This window comes from Ochotona princeps, chromosome 5 (assembly GCF_030435755.1).
Source record: "Ochotona princeps isolate mOchPri1 chromosome 5, mOchPri1.hap1, whole genome shotgun sequence".
NCBI lineage: Eukaryota > Metazoa > Chordata > Mammalia > Lagomorpha > Ochotonidae > Ochotona > Ochotona princeps.
This window is the reverse complement of record NC_080836.1, coordinates 12873193-12892308: the sequence shown is the minus strand read 5'-3', so window position 1 is coordinate 12892308 and position 19116 is coordinate 12873193. Positions and strand designations below refer to the sequence as shown.

Here is a 19116-nt window from a genome sequence, read left to right as displayed (position 1 = left end):
CCCAAAGCAGTTTGGGTAACAGCGGAAAATAATTAAAAACAACAAGGACGTTAGCCTCTGGGTACAAGAAAGAGTTGGGAGCCTCCTCTTGAGAAAGGTTTATTTAATTAAAATTAAACTAATCTTTGAAAAACATTTGATAAGCATTTCATAATACAAATCATAATCCAAAAAATGAGGCGCAGCCCTGGCTCTCCACAACACAGGGAAATCAGGCTAAATAATTTATCTCTGCCAGTAGCTACTTTCTCATGTACACACACCTATAAACATACACACACACACACAGTAATTCAATAGACAACGTATTCAGTAGGCTGAAATTCCAGGTAACATTGGATTCATCCAGATTCCAGGAAATACAGGGAGAACTACATGAATCATGCAATGCCAGTATCAAGAATTCAGGAGACTGCATTTGACTTTGAATTGAGTGTGAATTTCCAGACAACAAGCCACTCTTTAAAAACATCTTGGGAATTTAATTAAAAGGAAAATCCAAAGGGTTTGGATGGGTCAGTATGCCATTCTGCATGAACCAAACCAAGAAACAGTAGAAAGTAGGTTCCCCAAGTCATCCTCAAATACCCTTAATTTGCAAAGCATCACATTAAAAAGAAAGGCCATTTAAATGATATCTATATTCCCATTTGTTTCCTCCAGTTTATATCCCAGGAGCTGATGCTGCCTTGCAGAGTGTTCGATAAGATTACACACAGACACAAAAGAACGAACGCTACCAGATTCACGCACACACTTCCCCAGGAACCATTCTCAGGGCCTGGCCTGCCAGAACCCCTAGACACTCATGGTCTTCACCATTTGGACACCGGGGGCCTAAGCAGGAACGTCACCAAAACCAACTGCTTTGTGCTCCAATTCCAAAGCTGTTCAATGCAAGTCCCACCACTTGGCAAGTGCCCACAGATGGAATTTCAGTTATGTTCCCCTTAAACCTCCCACGCCCCTGCGGGGAGACCCGAGTTAAACCATCCCCTGACTCACAGGCTTGCTTTCACTTCTGATTCTGCACACATGATGCAGTGACTTCATCTATCAGCAGAGTTAAAATAAAACTCTTTATATTCTAATGATTCGCAATGGCTAAAACAAAATATTCATTCAAATATTTTTCTGAAAGCATACAATAACCCACTTTGTTTTGTCTCTAAACCAAAAAAAAAAAAAAAAATAGTACATATACCAACACCAAAATCTGGGTTTTTTTTGTTTTTTTTTTAGTGGTTATATGCATCCCCAAAATCATGGCTGCAAATTATACACACTCACAGGTATTGTGAATATAGAAAAATCTGACCTGATGTTTAGTCCTGACTATACCAAGATTATTTGGCAGTGCCCTTGACTACAAAGAAAGCCACAGGAGATGGCACGCTATCTTCTAAGCAGCAGTTCACAATGCAATATTAAGCATCCCTCCAAAAATTCACCTACGCTTTTAACCGTTCCTCAGATCTGCTCAATTTTTCTTTGATCATAAGAACAAAGTACCTTTGGAGACTTCCAGTTGGGCCGAGAGACTTGCTGATCCAAAGGACGGCCTGCCTATCACCAAAGTGAAGTTACAGAAAAAAAAAAAAAATTAAAAATCCAGAGACCTGGCAGAGTGAAAGCACACAAGCCAAAGATCCCACAGCCACCTCTGGTCCAATTAGCTCATTCATGTATTAATGGAGAAAGGGTTGTGGAACCCTCTGGAAAAACACCCAACCAAGAGCTCAGTGTAGCCCTGGCTACCCTAGCAGGACCCCAGCTGCAGCAGGGCTCAGCTCTGCCACCCAGGGCTTGTCAGTGGTGCCCTTCATTTGCATGTCAATCCTTGTACATGATTAATATGTATTTATTGACCAGGAGGCCTTCCCAACCTAGGACAAAGGGACACAGGGAGTCCCCTTTCAAAGGGCACTTCCTGGCAGGATGGACAATCATGCACAGAAATGATTCTCCACCACGTACAAAGTCCCTACCATGCAGATACTAGAGGTGCTGGAAGGAACACAGTGTCACCTGAACACCCAAACCCCAGTGACTCCTCTCCTCTCCTCTCCTCACGAAGTCATTTATGCCCATCCCTGACCATTACCACCTAGGAGGACCAAGAGTTACTTGGAAGCCAAAAAAAAAAAAAAAAAAGAAAGAAAGAAAGAAAGAAGGTCTGGGAGTTGAGATCCCTTCTCCCACTCACAAGGACCCAGGATGAGGCCTGATGAATACGAACCCCATGACACTTGAAAGAAGAGGCCTGCCCCCTGGTCCACATAGGAACTGGAAGTGGAGCAAGGCTGCACCCAACGCATTGCAACATGCGACTCTTCACGAATCTTATCCGTTGAAATCCACATTGCATTTCTCAGACTGACATATAGAGTTTTATTTATTAAATGACAAACTCTAGGTTAAATCTTTTTTTTTTAATCAGCCTTAGGTTTACCCAAAAATTCTCACTTGCCTCCCCAATTCCTACAGACAAAAAATAATAGCCCTAGTGGTTCGAGGGTGACGTAGCCTTCCATGTTCATGGAGCATCTGCCTCATGGAAGGTGAGATGACTCCAATTAGATTTAGAAAGCCATGTGAGGGATTGAGGTGACTTTTATTTGTCCTCATGCCCAGGGAGAGTGAGTCAGATCATCCAAGAGAGGTGACGGTTATTTTTGGTCTTTAGGAGTTTGAGGACTTGCTCAGTTGCTTATGGGTTTCCCACTTCAGTGCATTTTAATTTTTTGGCCCTACCAGAAGGCTCTCAAGGAAAAGAATAAGGAGCCATCTCTTTCAGAAGATCCTAAATTGTAGAGAATAATACCAAACAGAAGCAATAAAAAGAACTTTTCCTAATGTAAAGTAGTTCAAGGGCAACCTCAAGTGTATGCACCATACCTTTTTGAATGAGACACACTCATCAAGGGCAATAGGGTTTAATATAAACCTGAACACTTGCCAAAAAAAAAAAAAAAAAAAGTTAAGGGACCAGCACTGTAGCAGCATCACACTTTAAGCCTCCACCTGAAGTGCCAGTGTCCCCTAAGGGTGCCAGTTTGATTCCTGACCACTCCACTTCTAATCCAGCTCCCTGCTAAAGCAGCAGAAGAGGGCCCAACTTCCTGGGCCCCTATGTCCACATGAGACCCAAAAGAAACTCCTGGCTCCTGACTGCAGACTGACTCAGTTCTGGCCAGTGCAGTCATTTGAAGAGTGAACCAGTGAATGAAAACTGTCTCTCCCTCTCTCTATAACTCTGCCTTTCAAATAAAAACAAATGAAATTTAAAACAGAAGATGAAAACTCCTTTTCATCTCCCTCTGGCCTCCCCAGGGATGCAATATCCTTGGTTTTGTGAAAGATATTCCTGGGTAAACTCCACTTACTATGGGTAGAAATTCTACAGGTGTCAGCGCTCTGGTACATCTCTTACCAACACTGTCAAACTCTAGAAAATTGGGGGTCCCAGAGTACAAAGGGCTGGGCTCCCCAACCCTTCTGCAGTCTGGTTGAGGAGGAAGGCAGGCAAACAACTGAACAGCCGTATTGCTGTTTGCTTACCTTGAACCAACTCTGGCCTCACTGCATCATCCTCACTGTAACTGTTCCACTGCACAGCCTGCCAGGACCCCGGGAAGAATTCTAGAATTCCAAGTGTCAACCAGGGCTGTTGCAGAGGCACACATGCAACGACACACACAACAGCATCAGTAGCATGCTTCAAGTCTGGCCCGTATGGAAATTAGATGCCTGTGATGCAGAAGGCATTGTCTTTAGCGAGATCTTGGAACAAAACAGGACTCCACAAATAACCCCAGGAGTAACTTCCGGGGGACCCCTCTTGTTTCTTCCATTTTACTCCAGAGCACCTCAAAATGTTCATGGAAAAAAAAAACAGAATTAAAAAAGATTCATCTGAAAATATCTGAAGTTCAAGTTTCGTTTTTTTCTTCTTCTTCTTCTTCTACAACACATTTCCCATGAACCTGAAAATCTCTCAGACCATGAGTCACTTTATATATGAACTCCGGAAGGTCATTTCCAAATCCAGTGCCATACTTATGACAGCTATCTGGAGGGCTCCCTGCAAGGTTTGGTCCCAGACGCACACAGCCAACAAAAACGTAGGCAGATGTCCACACGCCTTCACCCAAATACGAAAGCAAAGAAGGAATGTAGTGGAGTAGAGAAATAGTTTTTTTCTTTTTCCTGAAATGTTTGGCATAATAAACTAAGGTAGGTTTTGTTTTTTGTTTCAAAGATCTTACGTCCAGCCACCAAGTTAACTGCACCAAAAAAGTCCCCAAGAATAGCCTCGAACGTAACAAGAATTAAGAAATGGGCTCCACCTGCATTTACAATGATCTAAACACCCAGGTATAGCGCTCAGGAATTCATTCTCTTCCTGTAAGCCTCTGCCTCCACTTCCATCAATATGGACACCTGGGATACTTAGTATCTATTCCACTGGGGACTGTCCAACACCTAGGACATTGCAGGTGCTTGGTTCGGTGATTGAATAACCAACGAGGACACCAGGAAGGTTTTCCTTCTGATGTTGGTCCTTGTTGGAATCAAATTTCAGTTCATTAGGCAACAGCTTTCTCAACTTTCTCTTTCTTTCGCTCCCTCCCTTCTTTATTGGCCTCCTCATTGAATGTTGCAGGCCATCAATCCAGTATGGGGCATTTTCATCTTTGCTTCCACGTTTAAATGAGTAATTTGTGAAAGTTGACACGCAGTGAGTCCACCTTCCTCCTTCTGTGACTTGGCGCTGTGTGTCTACCGAGGTCTCACTTTACACCTTTCACCTGACTGGCCTGGCCCTTCCTTTTCGTAGGACCTGCCTGTAGGCAGCGATCTGGGTCTGAAACAATCATTGGGATTGTCCTTCTTGGCCTGTGAGAGCCACTGTGGCAAATCGTCAGCAGCCATGCCAAGCCACAGACTAGGCAGCAGCTATGGAACCAGGGAAACAGCATCATCATCTTTGCAAAAACCAAGTCCCTTTAATCGAAAGTAGCACTTTCGAGCAACTCGTGGATGCCTGGGAAGGCAGCTGGAAGGAGAGCTGGCAGCCCCTCCTGGTCATCCCCACCCCCCACCACCACAGCTTTTGTCTTACAGGGACTCCCAGAGTGGGACGGCTGGAATGTGGAAGATGCTACCCCATCGGGGTTGGAGTTAATAACACAGTGTCACAAAGGAATTCAAGCCTCAACTCGAGCTACCCTCCTACAGGAGTTTGTACATTTCCTTCTTTAAAAACAAAAACCCTGTGGTTATTGGCTGCCTCCATCCCCCCCCCCCCCCCGGACTTCTAGGGTGGCCTAGATCACTTCCTCCCAACTGTGAAATGGCCAGAGCAATCCTACCCCTGGCGGAAGCAAGCACTGAGCAGGTCACAAGGTGAGGTTCAAAGCCTCCACACCCTTTCCAAGTGACTCACCCCGCTCAGCTTGCGGCCCTCGGCGCTTGTGTCTAGCGAATCTGAGACAGGCAAAATAGGGCAGCCCCGCCAAAGCCCTCACTGTAATGGCCCAGCATAAAGCAGAGGGACAGAGGCTGGATAGGGATTGCGCGGGTGCGCGAGTGCCCTGGCTCTCTCACAAGCACACTTGAAAAAGAAAACAACCGAAATCTGGCAATGCACCTAAACTCAGTGCCTCCCGGATCCTCGGGGCTAACTCTCTGTCCTTCGCCAGCCCCCTCCTGTTTCCACATCCCTCACCTCTGGCTCTGCCCGCACCCCGCAGCTGCGCGCGGTGCCTGCGACCAGCCAGTGCGTGCGCCATTCCCCTCCCCACGGCTGGGGCTTCCCCCGTCTCACAGCCAAGTGAACTTGTGAACACGGAGACGGCTGAGGATCCAACACAAGAAGCTCGCTCGCTCGGTTTTTTCCCGGGCCGTGTTTGCCATTTGCGGGAATAAATGAAGCATCGGTAATCTCCATAAAAGAGCTTTCACGCTTCATTCTCTGAAACTAAGTTGAGGCTTAGACGGAAGGAAAGTGGGACTTTTAATTTCAAGTAATGATCAACACTCTGGCGCTACAGGGTCTATTGGAGAAAAGGTGTTCCCAGGTCGCTCCTTCTCTGTTTTTATTTGCCCCAGGAAAGAAGGCCGCTGCACCTGGCCAGGGGGGACTGGCGGCCAAGTCCAAACACAAAGAGGGGTTAGCGGTGGGAGTGGGGTCCAGGGCCTGGACTGGGAATGGGACTAGCCACCTACACAACCTGGTCATGACCAAGTCCACTGCTGGGCACAGCTGCCAGCCACTTCCTGCAGGTCCAGGGGGACCTACCTGGCAGGAGGCAAACTTGGCCCTCTGGAGCTGCTTCCCAATCCCCAACCCAGGTCCCTCATCAACTCGCACCAGGTGGCAGGTTTGCGCAGGGATTCTAGTCTGCGTGCAAGGGGGTGGTAGGATGGAGCGCACCAAGGACGCAGTGTCTCCCTTCTCCAGCCAAAGACCCTAACCCTCAGAGAGCCCAAGAGAGGCTGAGTGCTAGAAGGAAACTTTTTTTTTGACTTTGGACCGATCTTGGACCAATATCTTCCAGGATACCCCTGGGTTCTGCCAGTCCCCAAGGCGACAAGTTCTGACTTTTCTTTGCACCAGCAGTGCGATCAGACCTGGAACAGATAGGGAAACCGAGGCCCTGTGAGGGCTGAGGGTGGAAGGCCGCCCCCCCCGCCCCCCCTCCACGCTATCCGCTTCCCTACTCCGGAGAGCTCTGGGCCTCCGCCCGCTGAGCAGGCGGCACTAGGGCGGCTCCGAAGTCAGGAAGCTGGAGCTCCATCTGCAGGGGTAGCGAGGTGCGGAAAATGGAGGGAAGGAAGGAAGAGCGCTTCGCGCCGCCAGGCCTTTTGGAAGCCCTGGGGCCGGGTGGGCTCGGCTCAGGGAAGGCGCAGAGCGAGGGCCAGTGGGTGCCGTCAGTTTTCGAGAAATTCTCAGGCAATATCTAGGCGTCCCCGCAGAAAACCTCAGCTGCGCAAACTGCAGGAAAGAAGGGGAGGGACGGGTGGGCTAGGCTTTGTGCCCTGCAAGTGGTCGTTTTACTGGGGGGCTAGGGCTGCTCCTTGAAGTTCTCCTGCTACCAAGATTTATCACCGCAGTGAAGGTTGCGGAGGGCGCTCACCTATGTCCGGGAAGGCTCAGTCGACAACCCAAGGTGGGCCAGGTCCTCCCCAGCCGGACACATGGGGGTGAAGGGAGGCTGGCAGGCTCCCGAGTTCTCTGGCCCCGGGAGTTCAGTGCGGGCCAAGGCCAGGCGGGATCCGCGCGCCGCCGGCGAGGGTTCAGGTTGCGCGTGGTGAGAGCACGCGCCTTGTGCAATGATCTAGAACAAGTCGAAGCAACACAAAGTCGGGTCTCCGCAGCTTCGAAGCCTACCTTTCCCCCTTCCTGGGTGGACCCCAAGCTCGGCTGCTTTCAGAGTCCGATTGATGCGGCCAGGTTTGCTAAGGCCCGGGCGTCCCCTTAGAAAGCCGGGAGCTAGAGGGAGCAGGGGTGATTGGACAGTGTGGAGGGGGCAGCGCGGTGGGTCACCGCTCCGCTCCCCCAGGGCGGGGGGGAAGGGGCGGATTATCGTAGTGTCCCGACCTCCCGCGGAGTTGCAGCATTCCCCCCCACACTTCCCCGGGCGGCGGCGGGCCAGGATGGGCAGGGGGCAGTCGGGCTGCAAACTAGGGAACTCGGCTGGGAGAAGAGAGGAGATGGGCCGGCACACTCCACAGTGGAGGCCGAGGCCGAGCAGTCTCTGAAGCGAGAACGTAAACCTTGGTCAGAGGACCGGGAGACGCACCGAAGCCCGGGAGCTTGTGCCAAAAAAAAGGCCGGGAGGGGGTAAGAGGTCAGAGAAAGAGACCGGCCTTAACCGCTACACAAACCGAAAGTGTGCCCAGAGCGGTAGCCTGGGAGCCTCGGGCAGGGACGTGCAGCTGCAGCCTGCGGCCCGAGCGCGCCTCCCGGCTGCTCGCCCGGAGCCTGACACTGGCGAGTGGTGGCAGCGAGCCGTGGGCAGGGCTTCACCTTGGGAGGCGGGAGAGCAAGGTGCCCCGCCCGGGAGACACGGATCCCCGGGACGGCCGGTGGCCCCGACAGCACTGGCCGGAAGTGCCTTGCCGAGTGCCCTCCGTGAACTGGGTCTGGCTGCTGCGGGGCAGAGGGGCGGCTGCTTCCGCCGACCCCAGGCCAGGCCAGCGTTCAGGGGCAAGAGGAAGGTGTGAGGGCGGAAACCACAGAATTGTGTGAGGGTGGAGTTCGTCCTGGTCTGGGAAGAAGTGGGAACATCCTGGGAACGCACTCGAGTCGGGATGTGTCGTGGGCAACGCGAGCAGAAACCGGTAACCAGTGTCTCCAGCTTAGGAGGGTGCCCAGGAAGCAGAGGAAGACACCCCGGGGGCCCCGCCCCACCGTGCGCCCTAGTTTGGAACGTGCGGCCGTGGCGGCGACGACTCCACGCCGCGCTGTGCGAATGCTGGCCCAGCGACAGCTTGAACCTGACTGCGATTCTCTGTGACTTTGGCAGAGCGACCCTGGGCCTCACTTTTCTTGTCTGTAAAATGGGCCTGCAAATATGCAACTTTTTTTTAACAAATGTGGCGGGGGGAGCTCGAAATACATGAGGATTTGTCGTTAACTGGCTAGGAGAACCCACGCCTGAGTTACCCACACACTCCTCCCTCTCCACAAAGGGGCAAGTCCTGTTAACTGGAGGCCGAGGAGTGATGGTAGGACTCCGTTTTGCGTCTTTCAGCGTCCACTCGGTCGTCAGCTCCAAGGAGGTGGTGGCGGCCAAGGACGGCCTCTTCTCTGCAGCAGGGGAAGCCCGCTGGCAGGGAGTGGGGGGTTCCATTGCGCTGCGATCCATCCGATCGCTGGTCCAGCGGCTACTAGACGGAATCGGTCACTCGCCAGCAGGGCGTTCTGGCAGCGGTCTGCAGCCCTACAGGGTCCTTCCGGTCCTGGAGCTCCCAGCTCCTCTACCGAACCTTCCTTCCCCCCTCGCCCCCCCTCGTGCCCGTAATCCGGCTCTTCAGAAAGCATCCCAGCCAGAGCTTCCCACCCAATGAGTTTGGGACTCTACAGGGGAAGGAAGATTGTTAGTCTGTGTATTGCCCCACTCCCACTCCAGGCCGCACACACTTGAGGATGAGGTGGGAGTTGTGGCTCTTCTAGGTATCCCTCACTCTCCCTCACTCCTGCCTAAAATACTGTCCCAAGCAGAAGAGGCTCTGTGATTCCCCACAGACTGCCTTATTCACCATCTTCCACGATAGCAATCTCTCTCCAGATGTCCCCCAAGCAGACCCTCACACGCACACATACCATCTGCATGGAGAATTCCAGGGTGCAAGGGCCCCTCCCAGCAGCGCACAGCTTGGAATGGCTGCCTTCAGAAGCGAACCCCAGCAGCGACTGGTAATGGCCCAGGACTTCCCAAATCCTCCCACTTCCAGGAATAAGTGTAGATAGAGCCTTTGGCCTGCCCTCTTCCCACCCCTCCTCCCCCAGGAGGTATAGCTGGGAAGATACAGGCTCTTAGATTCTTGTGTCTGAGCCCAGTCTCCCAGCCCCAGTGGCCCCTGCTGGGAGAAAGGGTTGGGTCTCCTCTGCGCTGGATGCCCCAATTCAGCTCCCACACAATCCACTGAGCCACCTCAGCCCCAGAGCTCCCTGGTGGTCTCCATGGTACAGCCCACCAGGAGTGTTCTGAGCCCCAGCCCCTCCACCAGCCATGTCTACATGCTCGCTGTGAACACACCTCTGTCCACTTGCACTTGGATGTGCACACGTGCTCTGTGACTATGTGGATGGCTGTGCACAGCGTGTGCATGCCTGTGCATTTGTACGCGACTGTCAGGCCTGTGTGCCTGGACAGTACCCACTGGATGGTGCCCAGTGGGCTGGCATGAGATCTGAGTGCTGTGCCTCTCATTTGCTGCGTGCTTCGAAGTGGGCATTCCCCTCTCCGGACTTTTTTTTTTTTTTTTTGGTCTTGTTTTTCTGCCTGTGAAATGAACTCTTGATTTAAGACTCTCTGATTTTGAATTAAGAGTCCCTCACACACAGAGACTGGGTTAATGCAGTTGGGGAGGAGGCTGGCAGTGTCCCTAGCCACCCAGCCCCCTTTCCACAAGTCCTCACACCAGAATAACCCTCTCCCTTGGGTTCACTGGTGGAGGAAAGGAGAGGTAAGGAATCCGGAGACAGCGTGGAGGGACAGGGCAGTACTCTGCAATTTCAGATGGGGCAGATGATCTTGACTTTGAACCCACTGGGCTGCTCAGCTTAAAGGACCCAGGCTGTACTGAACCACCTGGGATGCCTGTTGGGTGGCCTCCGTGCCCTTCGCTGTCCCAACACACACAGCAAAAGCTAGGTGACCGCAGCAGCTGAGAAGTAGCAGCATTTACCTTTCTGCAGGGGCAGAGTCTGGCCAGGCCCCCTTGGTTCCTGCCAGGAGGCAAACTGAAGCTCCTGCAGTGAGGTCCCGCTGGGCTTTTGGAAGGAGTGGGGGTGGGGTGGACCTTGAGGCCTGGCCATGTCATCTGGAAATCCCTGCCATAGATAACAGGCAAAATTGTGTTGGCTAGGGAGGGGGCAGGCTGTCGGGACAGTCCTCCATTGAGTGCTAGGCAGCTCTGCTATAGGAGACCTAAGATCTGCCCAAGCATTGGGCACACACACACACACCCCACAAGCAACAGCTGCTGGGACCCCTGTGCCCAAAGGACACACTTCTTCCACCCCCCAGCTTCAATCAATAGAAGTGGATATCACACACATGTACTCCAGTGCACCCTCAGACACATCGGCATGCAGACACATGCCAAACAGCCTCATGCACTCAGTCAAGTCCCAGGCCTTCTGCTTCTCCCCACCTCCTTTCATCCCATCCACACTCCTCTCCCTCCACCCCCTACTCAAGGAAAGGGACTTTCCAGCTGGAAAAGAGAGACCTCTGCCCTCAGAAGGAGCCAGAGATCAATACTGTTTAGACTCAGCTAGCATGCATTTCCTCCTAGGCTGCATAAGATTTAAGTTTATGATTCAATCCGATTTAAAAAAATAGAAGAGGAAAGGCCAAAAATGAGGACGTTGGGATGGCATGTTCAAGTATTTATCTCCATGCAGTCCCAGACTTCAAGATGCAGGTGGCTCGCTCTGCCAACACCATAAATCCGAGAAATCGATGCCCATTTATGATCATTATTATGTTTCCTTCCCGCCTCCACTCCGGAGTAGGGGTGTAAGTAAAAGGTCTGGCCAGAATCCCTTTTCTTGCTGCTCCTGTGACCCAACCAGAAAGCAGGAAGATGGGAGAGAAGATGGGAAAGTCACTGAGCCTTGGGGTGGATGTAACATAAAGACACACAGCCACAAAGGAGGCACGAACAAAACACGTGCGTGTGTGCTCAGAGCTTGGGTCTCTCCCATGGAACAATGAAGAAAATTCTGTTTGCCCACAGTGATCCAAAGAGAAAAGAAGATAATGTGCAAGAAATCAAATTACATACTAATGACACTCCCTTCCCTCCCTTTATTAATACAGCCCTAGGGAGGGGGCAGCACCCCCATCTCCCCTGCTGCTGAGGCAGAAGGCAGAGAGCTCTGGAAAAATGGGGGTGAGCTTGAAGAAAGGGTGCTGCTTCCTCATTCTGGCCTGGGTTCCAGCCTCTGGACCTGGTAGTCTCCTGGGGGCTTGAGTATCCTCAGGGGCCATGGGGGCAAAGGAGAGAAAGAAGGTCTTGGACGTTCAAAATAGTAAGCTCGTCTGTAAGAACTAAGTGATCCCCAACATCCCATCCAGATGTGCTGAGAAAAGACAGAGAGGGAGGGGAGAAGGAGAGAGGCATAAGGATTCTTCTCAAAGTTCTGAGCGCTCATGAATTAGAGGGAGAATCCTTGAGCACCAGGCCCCAGCTTCCCTAACCTGGCAGGGCTGCAAGGCTCCAAGTTCCACTTCCCTTGGTCAGTGAGCATGTCTAGCCACCGGAGAACCATTCACCTGGGTCAACACAGGGAGAATTCATGTCGCTGCCTCCAGCTGTTCACATAGGGCTTGGCTGAGCATCTAGTACATGCAGGGGTTGCTCCAGGCACCCCAAGAAACACAAAGGGAAATAGGAGGAAGACAGGAGGAAGACAGCTCAGGATGCAAAGTGAAGCCAGATACACCCACCAACTCCACTCCAGCCCTTTGAACCGAACCCAAGCTCCCAAACACTGAAATAGTTACTGGAAAGGGTCCCTGGTTTCCCTAGGCTTGGGGCCTACCACTGTTGCTTCCCTGGCCAGAAAAAAAAAAAAAAAAAGCAAATAAAAGAAATAAAGAAATAAAGACAACGACTGGCCATTCCAATTGCTCCCAAAAGCAATTCTGCAAAAACAACAGAGAAGAATTCCTAGGGAAGAGTGCAGAGAATAAGGGATCCGGGGAAGGGGAGACCCTGCACACACACACACACACACACTGCAGATGTTCCTGTGTGTAAATACACATGATCACATGTCCATCCACTATGAGCCCACAAACATCCAAGTATGTATTGAGTGATGGAAGCATGAATGCCTAGCTGCACCACACACACACACACACACACACACACTCCCATGGCAGCAGTGTAGTTGCACCGAAATCTGTGTTGTTCTTTATGCACAAACATGTGAGTGGACACCTACCCCCTAAGGGCTGCCTTAGCTACCTACATACCCACACTTATTGAAGGAGAAACAAAAAGGGGGAGAGAAGAATTGACAATTTGTTTTCTAAACATCTTGGAACAAAGGGGTGCTGGTGCCTCTGGAGGAGCAACCTCCGTCCTCCGCCCCTGGCTCCACACCTCTGAGGGGGCTAAGTGCCCGCAAGGCAACCACCATCCACCCACCTGGGGTTCTGGACAGTCCACACCATTTTTCCCTGGGGTGGGGGAATCGGATGTGCGGCTGCGGAGCAGGGGGAGTGGGGGGCAAAGGAGGTGGTGGTGGGGAGCTTGTGTGTACTCCCCGCTGAGTGAGAAGGCAAGCCAGGCTTCCTGGAAATGAAGTGGAGGCTCTTCTCCGATTTAGGATTAGGAGGAATGTGAAAGGCAGGTCCGCGTCCGTCTAGAGCTCCGGACCTAGAGCGATCCCGGCTCAGGGACCCAGCGGCCTCTGTTCCACTAGGCATAATGTTCAGGCCTCTGCCCCGGCTTTGCAGAACCCTGGGAGCCAAGTTCTGCGAGGCTATGCATGCGCGCGCATACACACACACACACACACACACACACACACACACACCTTCCTCCCTACAATCACAAGTCGTCCACCTCACTTCCCCAGGCCAAACGGCTGTGACTCCAGGGCGGCGCAAAATCTTGGCCAGGACAGCCCCCACCCGCCGTCTGGCCGTGCCCTGTTCTAGGAAGGCCTTTTGCCTCTGAGGAGGGAATAGCCGCCTGCCAAACCCTCCCCGGGGAAGGGGGTAGAAAGCAGAACAGGAAGGAGCAACGAATGGCAGCGGCGTGCGGGGCCGCGGGGCAGGTGGCAAGCGCGGGAGGCCGTAGCCGGGCTAGGCCTGGCTGAACACCCGCAAGTTTTCCGCAGCCAGGACTGGGCCTCCGGTACCTTCGGACGCGATCGGAGACCAGGCGTGTCCCGAGGGACCTTCTAGATTGGAGTCTGGGACGCCACTGCCTCTGCGCTTCGCATCTGCCCCGCGCGTTCGTTCGTTGCGTTGGGGAACCCAAAGGCCCGCGCCCTGGACGCCCGCAGAGGCCGCGGAGTGCCCGAACCCGCGGCCGCAGAGAGCGAGAGGGCCGGTACCGCTGGTGAACACAGTGTACACTTTTATTTCAGACTACATGTTTCTGAACATAATAAAATCTTTGGCTTGTAGCGGCGGTTCAGTCTCGCAGTCTGGGTGAGGTGGGGGATGTTGGGAGGGAGGTGGTCGTATTTCTCAAGGAAGTCTCCGGAAAACGAAAGGAGAGCAGGACAGACAGATCAACAAAGGTCCTATTAGCAGGAGGAGGGAGGAGAGGCGCAGGGCAGACACGCGAGGAAACGCACTCTCACGCACACAAAGCAAAGTCCCAGAGACACGAGGGCCAGCGAAGCGGGGCGGGAGGCACCGGAGAAGCAGTTAACTCTTGGAAGAAAAAAAAAAAAAGACAAACGAAATCGAAACTGGGCCGGTGGGTGTGATGAGGGCGGTGGATGGAGTAGGGGATGGGAAGCGAGGTGGAGGAGGAGGGTGCGGGAAGGGAAAAATAATTATAATAATTATAATAATTATAACAATAATAATAAAGGAGATTAATAAAAATGTCCAGCAAATAGAGATCGCTACACATATTTTTGTTTTCCTTACCTGAAATTAAATATATACAAGGTCGTAAGCGGTTTGGCTAATAGAGCTTTAAGGAATTTCGCAGTTCCGTCCCTTAACGCTGTGAATCTAGAATACATCTGATTTCCAAAGCACCTGTCCGAGTCTTTTTTTTCCCCCTCGTCTCCAACGGAGTTTTGTTTTAAGTCGCGGCTGCGGGTGCGCTAGGCCCTGCTCCATCCGCCTCGTGCTCCGGTCCCCGGTGCGCGCCGACCGTGTCTCCCACCCCACCCGGCGCGGGGCCGGCCCGGCGGGCGCGGGCGCAGGCTCGGCGGGCGGCCGGCCCGCGGCTACTCGCTCTCGTCTTTGTCCTGGACGGTGGTGGTGGAGTGGTTGTACAGTCCCTGGGCCATGAGGTGCAGCGCCAGGCCGTTCTTGATGCCGGTGGCTTTCTTGATCTTGGCGCGCTTGTTCTGGAACCAGATTTTGATCTGGGACTCGTTGAGGCTGAGCTCCTGGGCCAGCGTCTGCCGCCGCTGCTCGGTGATGTAGCGGTTCGCCTGGAACTCCGCCTTGAGTCTCTGCAGCTGCTCGGCCGTGAACGCCGTCCGTGGCCGCTTGTCCTCTTTCTCGTTCTTCTTCTTCTTCAGCTTCCTGGTGCGCGGACCTGCGGGGGCGGCGGACAGGGCCGGGAGGGTGGGGGTGGGGAGGGTGGAGTGGGGACGGAGGGCGGGCGGGGAAGTGGAGGAGGAGGAGGAGGAGAGGGGAGAGGAAGCCGTGAGAATGGCCGAGCCGAGACCTGGTGGGGAACCGCGTCGCCCCGCGCTTCCGAGGCCACCGCCGCCCAGACCCTGCCGGGTCACGGGCGAGCTTGGCTTCTGGGGCAAGGCCGGAGGAAAACTGGTGGAGGCCCCGGGTGCACCTCAAGCTCCACTACAGAACCAGAGTGCCAGGGAAGAAGACCGACTTTTAAATCGTGGCACGTTCGGCCAAGAAGGCGGGACTCCAAGATGCGGAGCTGTGAGGAGGCCCATCCGGCCCAGCCCCAGAGCCGTGGGTGGCAGGCCTGCTGTCCTCCATTCCCGCAGCCCTGAAACAAAATGCACTACCTACACCCGTGTGTCTACAGTATGACCCCCTCTGGCAGTGACTACTGACCCTGGAATACAAGCCTCAGGAGGCAGCCTAAAGCAGGTTGCACAGCTCCAAGGCCTTCGGGCCTGCTCTCCCCCCACTCCATCTTCTCTCTCCTTCTCCTGGAGGGAGGGAGCCCTTTGCAGTGATCTCGCTGCTTCAAACGGAAAAAGAAATGTCCCTTGCCCCACTCCAGGCCTTATCCCATGACCCTGACCCCTGGGATGTTTTATCGCTTGCCTGGTGCCAGTGAGAAAGAGGGGCCATGGTCATTCAACCACCCAGCGGCCCAAGCAGGGTCTGTCATATCTCTCCTTTGAAATGTGCACCCTGCCTTGTCAGCTTTCCCGCCCCCAAACCCAAACGGTAGAACTCCTTGCTTAAGGAAAACCAGCCAGATCGGACTTTCTCAGTCCTGGGCATTCCCTTCCCCAATCCAAGGGCCAGAGAGAGAGCCCTCCCCCACCCCAGGCCCATGAGGATCTCTAGGGAGATGCCTGGAAGACAGACATAGGAAGAGACCAAGGGGGGGAAGAGAACTGCTGTGGGGCTCAGAGAAGAGGGGAGAGGGGAAAGGGGGAGAGGGGCTGAAGCAGGGAGGGTGCATACACATACACCCTCCCCCCCCCCCCCGCCCAGGGTCTGCACCTGTAGCCCTGTCCATCAGCTCCCAAGTGGGCTTGCATTTCCCTGCTGTACTCGGGCTTGGTTATGGGAGCTCGTGCAGCTAAGGCCTGTTCATCTCCCAAACTGGAAAGACAGGGGGTGCAAGCACCTCCAGCAACCCAGGGGCAGGCAGGCAGGACAGCTAGCTCTAAGGGACAGGCCAGGGCCTGGGGCCACCAGCTGCCCTGTGACAAAGAGCCCAACAAGACCACAGCCACTCAGATCTGGATGGAGAATGGTCCTCCTTGGAACTGCCTATGTGGGGGGAGAAAGGAGCTAGCTTCTGCTTCTCCGGATCCAAGGAAGGAGAGCCACCAAGAACAAAGACAAGCCGACTGCGCGTTTAGAGCTGGGCTGTACGTCAGGCATCAGCGGGAAAGGTGTACCCCCACAGGAAGGGCCCACTGGCGCCTGGTGCTTCTTGGATGTGTTGGAGTGCGCGCGTGTGTGTGTGTGTGTGTGTGTGCAAACGCAAGCGCGGATGCGAGCGGACACTTGTAATAAAATTGTAGCCTCCTGGCCAGCCCGAACCTGACAACTCAATCACTCTATCCATCAGTCGAGTCAATCAAAGCAGCTTTTCGGAGATTCAGGGAGCCCGGCGTGTCAATAACGGGGCTCGAGATGGCGGGGGCTGATAGCGCGCATCGATCCGCTCGTGCGGGGTCAGCAGGAGGAGGAATGCCAGAAGCCGGACAGGGAAACTGCCGCCCTGGCTTGGTGGCTTGGTCCCGAGGCACCCCAAGCGGATTCTAGACCTAAGAGCCCGCCTCTGTCCCATCAGGGCCCCTCCCCTCACTGGTTTCACAGGCAGCACCGAGCCGAGCCCTGAACGACGGGTAGGCCTGGGCGGCCTCCTCTCGCAGAGCCCAGAGGCTCGCCCAGGGTAGTTCTGGGCCTCAGCTTCTGCAGGCACTAGGGATACATACGGAAGAAAGCCGAGGGGGATAAAACAAAACAAAACAAAACTCTGCCTTTGCCAGGCAGAAATCTGCTTCAGCGGCAGTCGCGCGGGAGGGAGGCCGCGCAGGGCCGGTTGGGTGGGAGAGGGCGCGCCACGGAGCAGCCATGAAGAAAGCTGCTGCCTTTCCTGGCTTCGCCCGGCTTTGGTTTTGGAGGCCTGAGCCTGTCCTATTTGCTGTCCTCTTTCGCAGTCCCTCAGCTCCAGAAAACCAAGGGTCAGGACACCCACTTTTCTGGCGGCTGCCTGGCTCCCGTTTCAACCCATCCGGGTTGAAAGACTGCTGTGCTACCCGCCCAGGGGAGAAGCCCTTCAGAGCCGTTCCCTCCCTCTCTTTCTTCCCGGTGCGTTCCCGTAATCTGACTTGGTATAAACCAACTCTCCGCAGAAACCGGGCTTATGCATAGCCACTTGCAGCAAGTCTGATAGCTCCGCTCGGCTTGAAAGCAGACCCCGGAGCGCTAGGCCCATCTTCCCACCCGCTCTCAATACTCCTTTCCCTGGGAGAAAAAGCAAGATTAAGAAAGGTAAAGGAGTTGCCAGGGCTCAAAGCTCGAAACTGCAGCATCCAGGCTCCAGCTGGAGCCCGCGCGCGCGGGTGGCCTGTCTCTGTAAGCCTTCCGCCCGAATCTGCCACACCGGGGACCTAAGACGAGGAAGCCGCCGGTCGGGTTTGCTCTCCCCAGTGCCGCGCAGCTCCTGGGTTAGAGTACTCACCCGAGGAGGGACGATCCGAGTAGCGTGTGCAGTAGACCCAGGCGGGCCAGACGAGGGGCTGCTGCGAGTCAGTTTTGACCACCGGTCCGCCGTTGGCCGAGCCCATGAGTAGGATGGCCGGGTTGCCGTGCTCTGGGTACTTGGCGCCCTGCGCGCCGGGGCTCCCCGTGCCGCCTCCACTGCCGCCGCCGCCGCCACCGCTGCTGTCCGAAGGCTTGGCCGCTGCCGCCGCCGCCGCTGCCGCCACAGCGGCTGCAGCCGCTGCCGCCGCCGCTGCCGCCGGGTTCCCAGCTTTGGACGCGCCCGCGGCGGGCTGGGAGCCGTCGGGTGGGCCACAGTTCGCATCCGGGGCGCACAGGAGCGAGGCAGCAGCCGGCGCTCGCGTGCCCAACGGGTGAACAGGGTCTCTACCTGCGGCGGTCTGGCCTCTGTCACGCTCCACCCGGCCTCCTCCTCCTCCTCCTGCGCCTCCTCCTCCTCCTCCTCCAACTCCTGCGCCTCCTCCGGCCGCCGCCGCAGCCGCCGCAGCCACCAGGAGCTGCGGTGGCGGCGGCTCCTTTTTACAGCCGAAATCCGGCCTTAGGATGTTGTCGATGAAAAAGTTGGTGGTGCGATGCAGCTGGGCCGCGGGCTGCGGCTGCAGAGCAGGAGCCGCAAGAGGCTGCGGCGGCTGCGGCGGCTGCGGCGGCGGGGGCGGGGGGTGCGGGGGGAGGTGCGGGTGGTGGGCCAGGGGCGGCAGGCAGGGCGCGGCTGGCGGCGAGGGGGGCGCGGGCTGCGGGGACACCGGCACGCTGTCTCCATCGCTGCCGCTGCTGCCGCTGGCTCCGGGACTGAGGCTCAGGCCGAGGCCGCCCGGGGCCGCCGCTGCCGCCGCCGCTGCTGCTGCGCCGAGGCCCGCGTCGCGCTGACTTTTAGGTTCCGGCTGCTGCTCTTCCATGCTCGGCCGCCCCGCAGCCCCGGCCGCCGCGCCGGCCCCCGCCCCCCGCGCCTCGCTCCCCACCCCACTTTGCCAGCGGCCCGTGGGGGTGCGCGGAGGAAGGAGGCAGGCGAAGCCCCGACGAAGGCACGGGGCGGATGCAAAGAGTGGAAGGAAAAAAAATTAAAAAAAAAAGAAAAAACAACCGGCGTCTGGCGTGGATAGCTGGTTCTTATCGAGCAGCAAGATCTCGCTGTCTCTCCGTTTCTCTAATTTGTAGACATCCAGATACAGAGGTACTTGGCTAGTTCTCTTTCTTTTCTGCAACCGGATTCAATGGTTTGTTTTAAATGGGAGAGTAAGCCACGGCTCTCCAAAAGGGAAAATGCCAAAAAGGGAAAAAA

The 19116-nt window shown here is 54.9% G+C and overlaps 1 protein-coding gene across 1 annotated transcript; it reads right to left on the bottom strand.

Moving 5' to 3' along the window:
- Window positions 1–14652: 14652 nt before the first annotated feature.
- EN1 (engrailed homeobox 1) lies at window positions 14653–18751 on the bottom strand. Its single transcript, XM_012928195.2, has 2 exons — window positions 17797–18751; window positions 14653–14985 (listed from the first exon to the last, which is right to left on the bottom strand). Exons 1-2 carry the CDS (start codon window positions 18731–18733, stop codon window positions 14669–14671), a joined length of 1254 nt encoding a protein of 417 aa, XP_012783649.2. The 5' UTR covers window positions 18734–18751; the 3' UTR covers window positions 14653–14668.
- Between the last annotated feature and the right edge of the window lie 365 nt (window positions 18752–19116).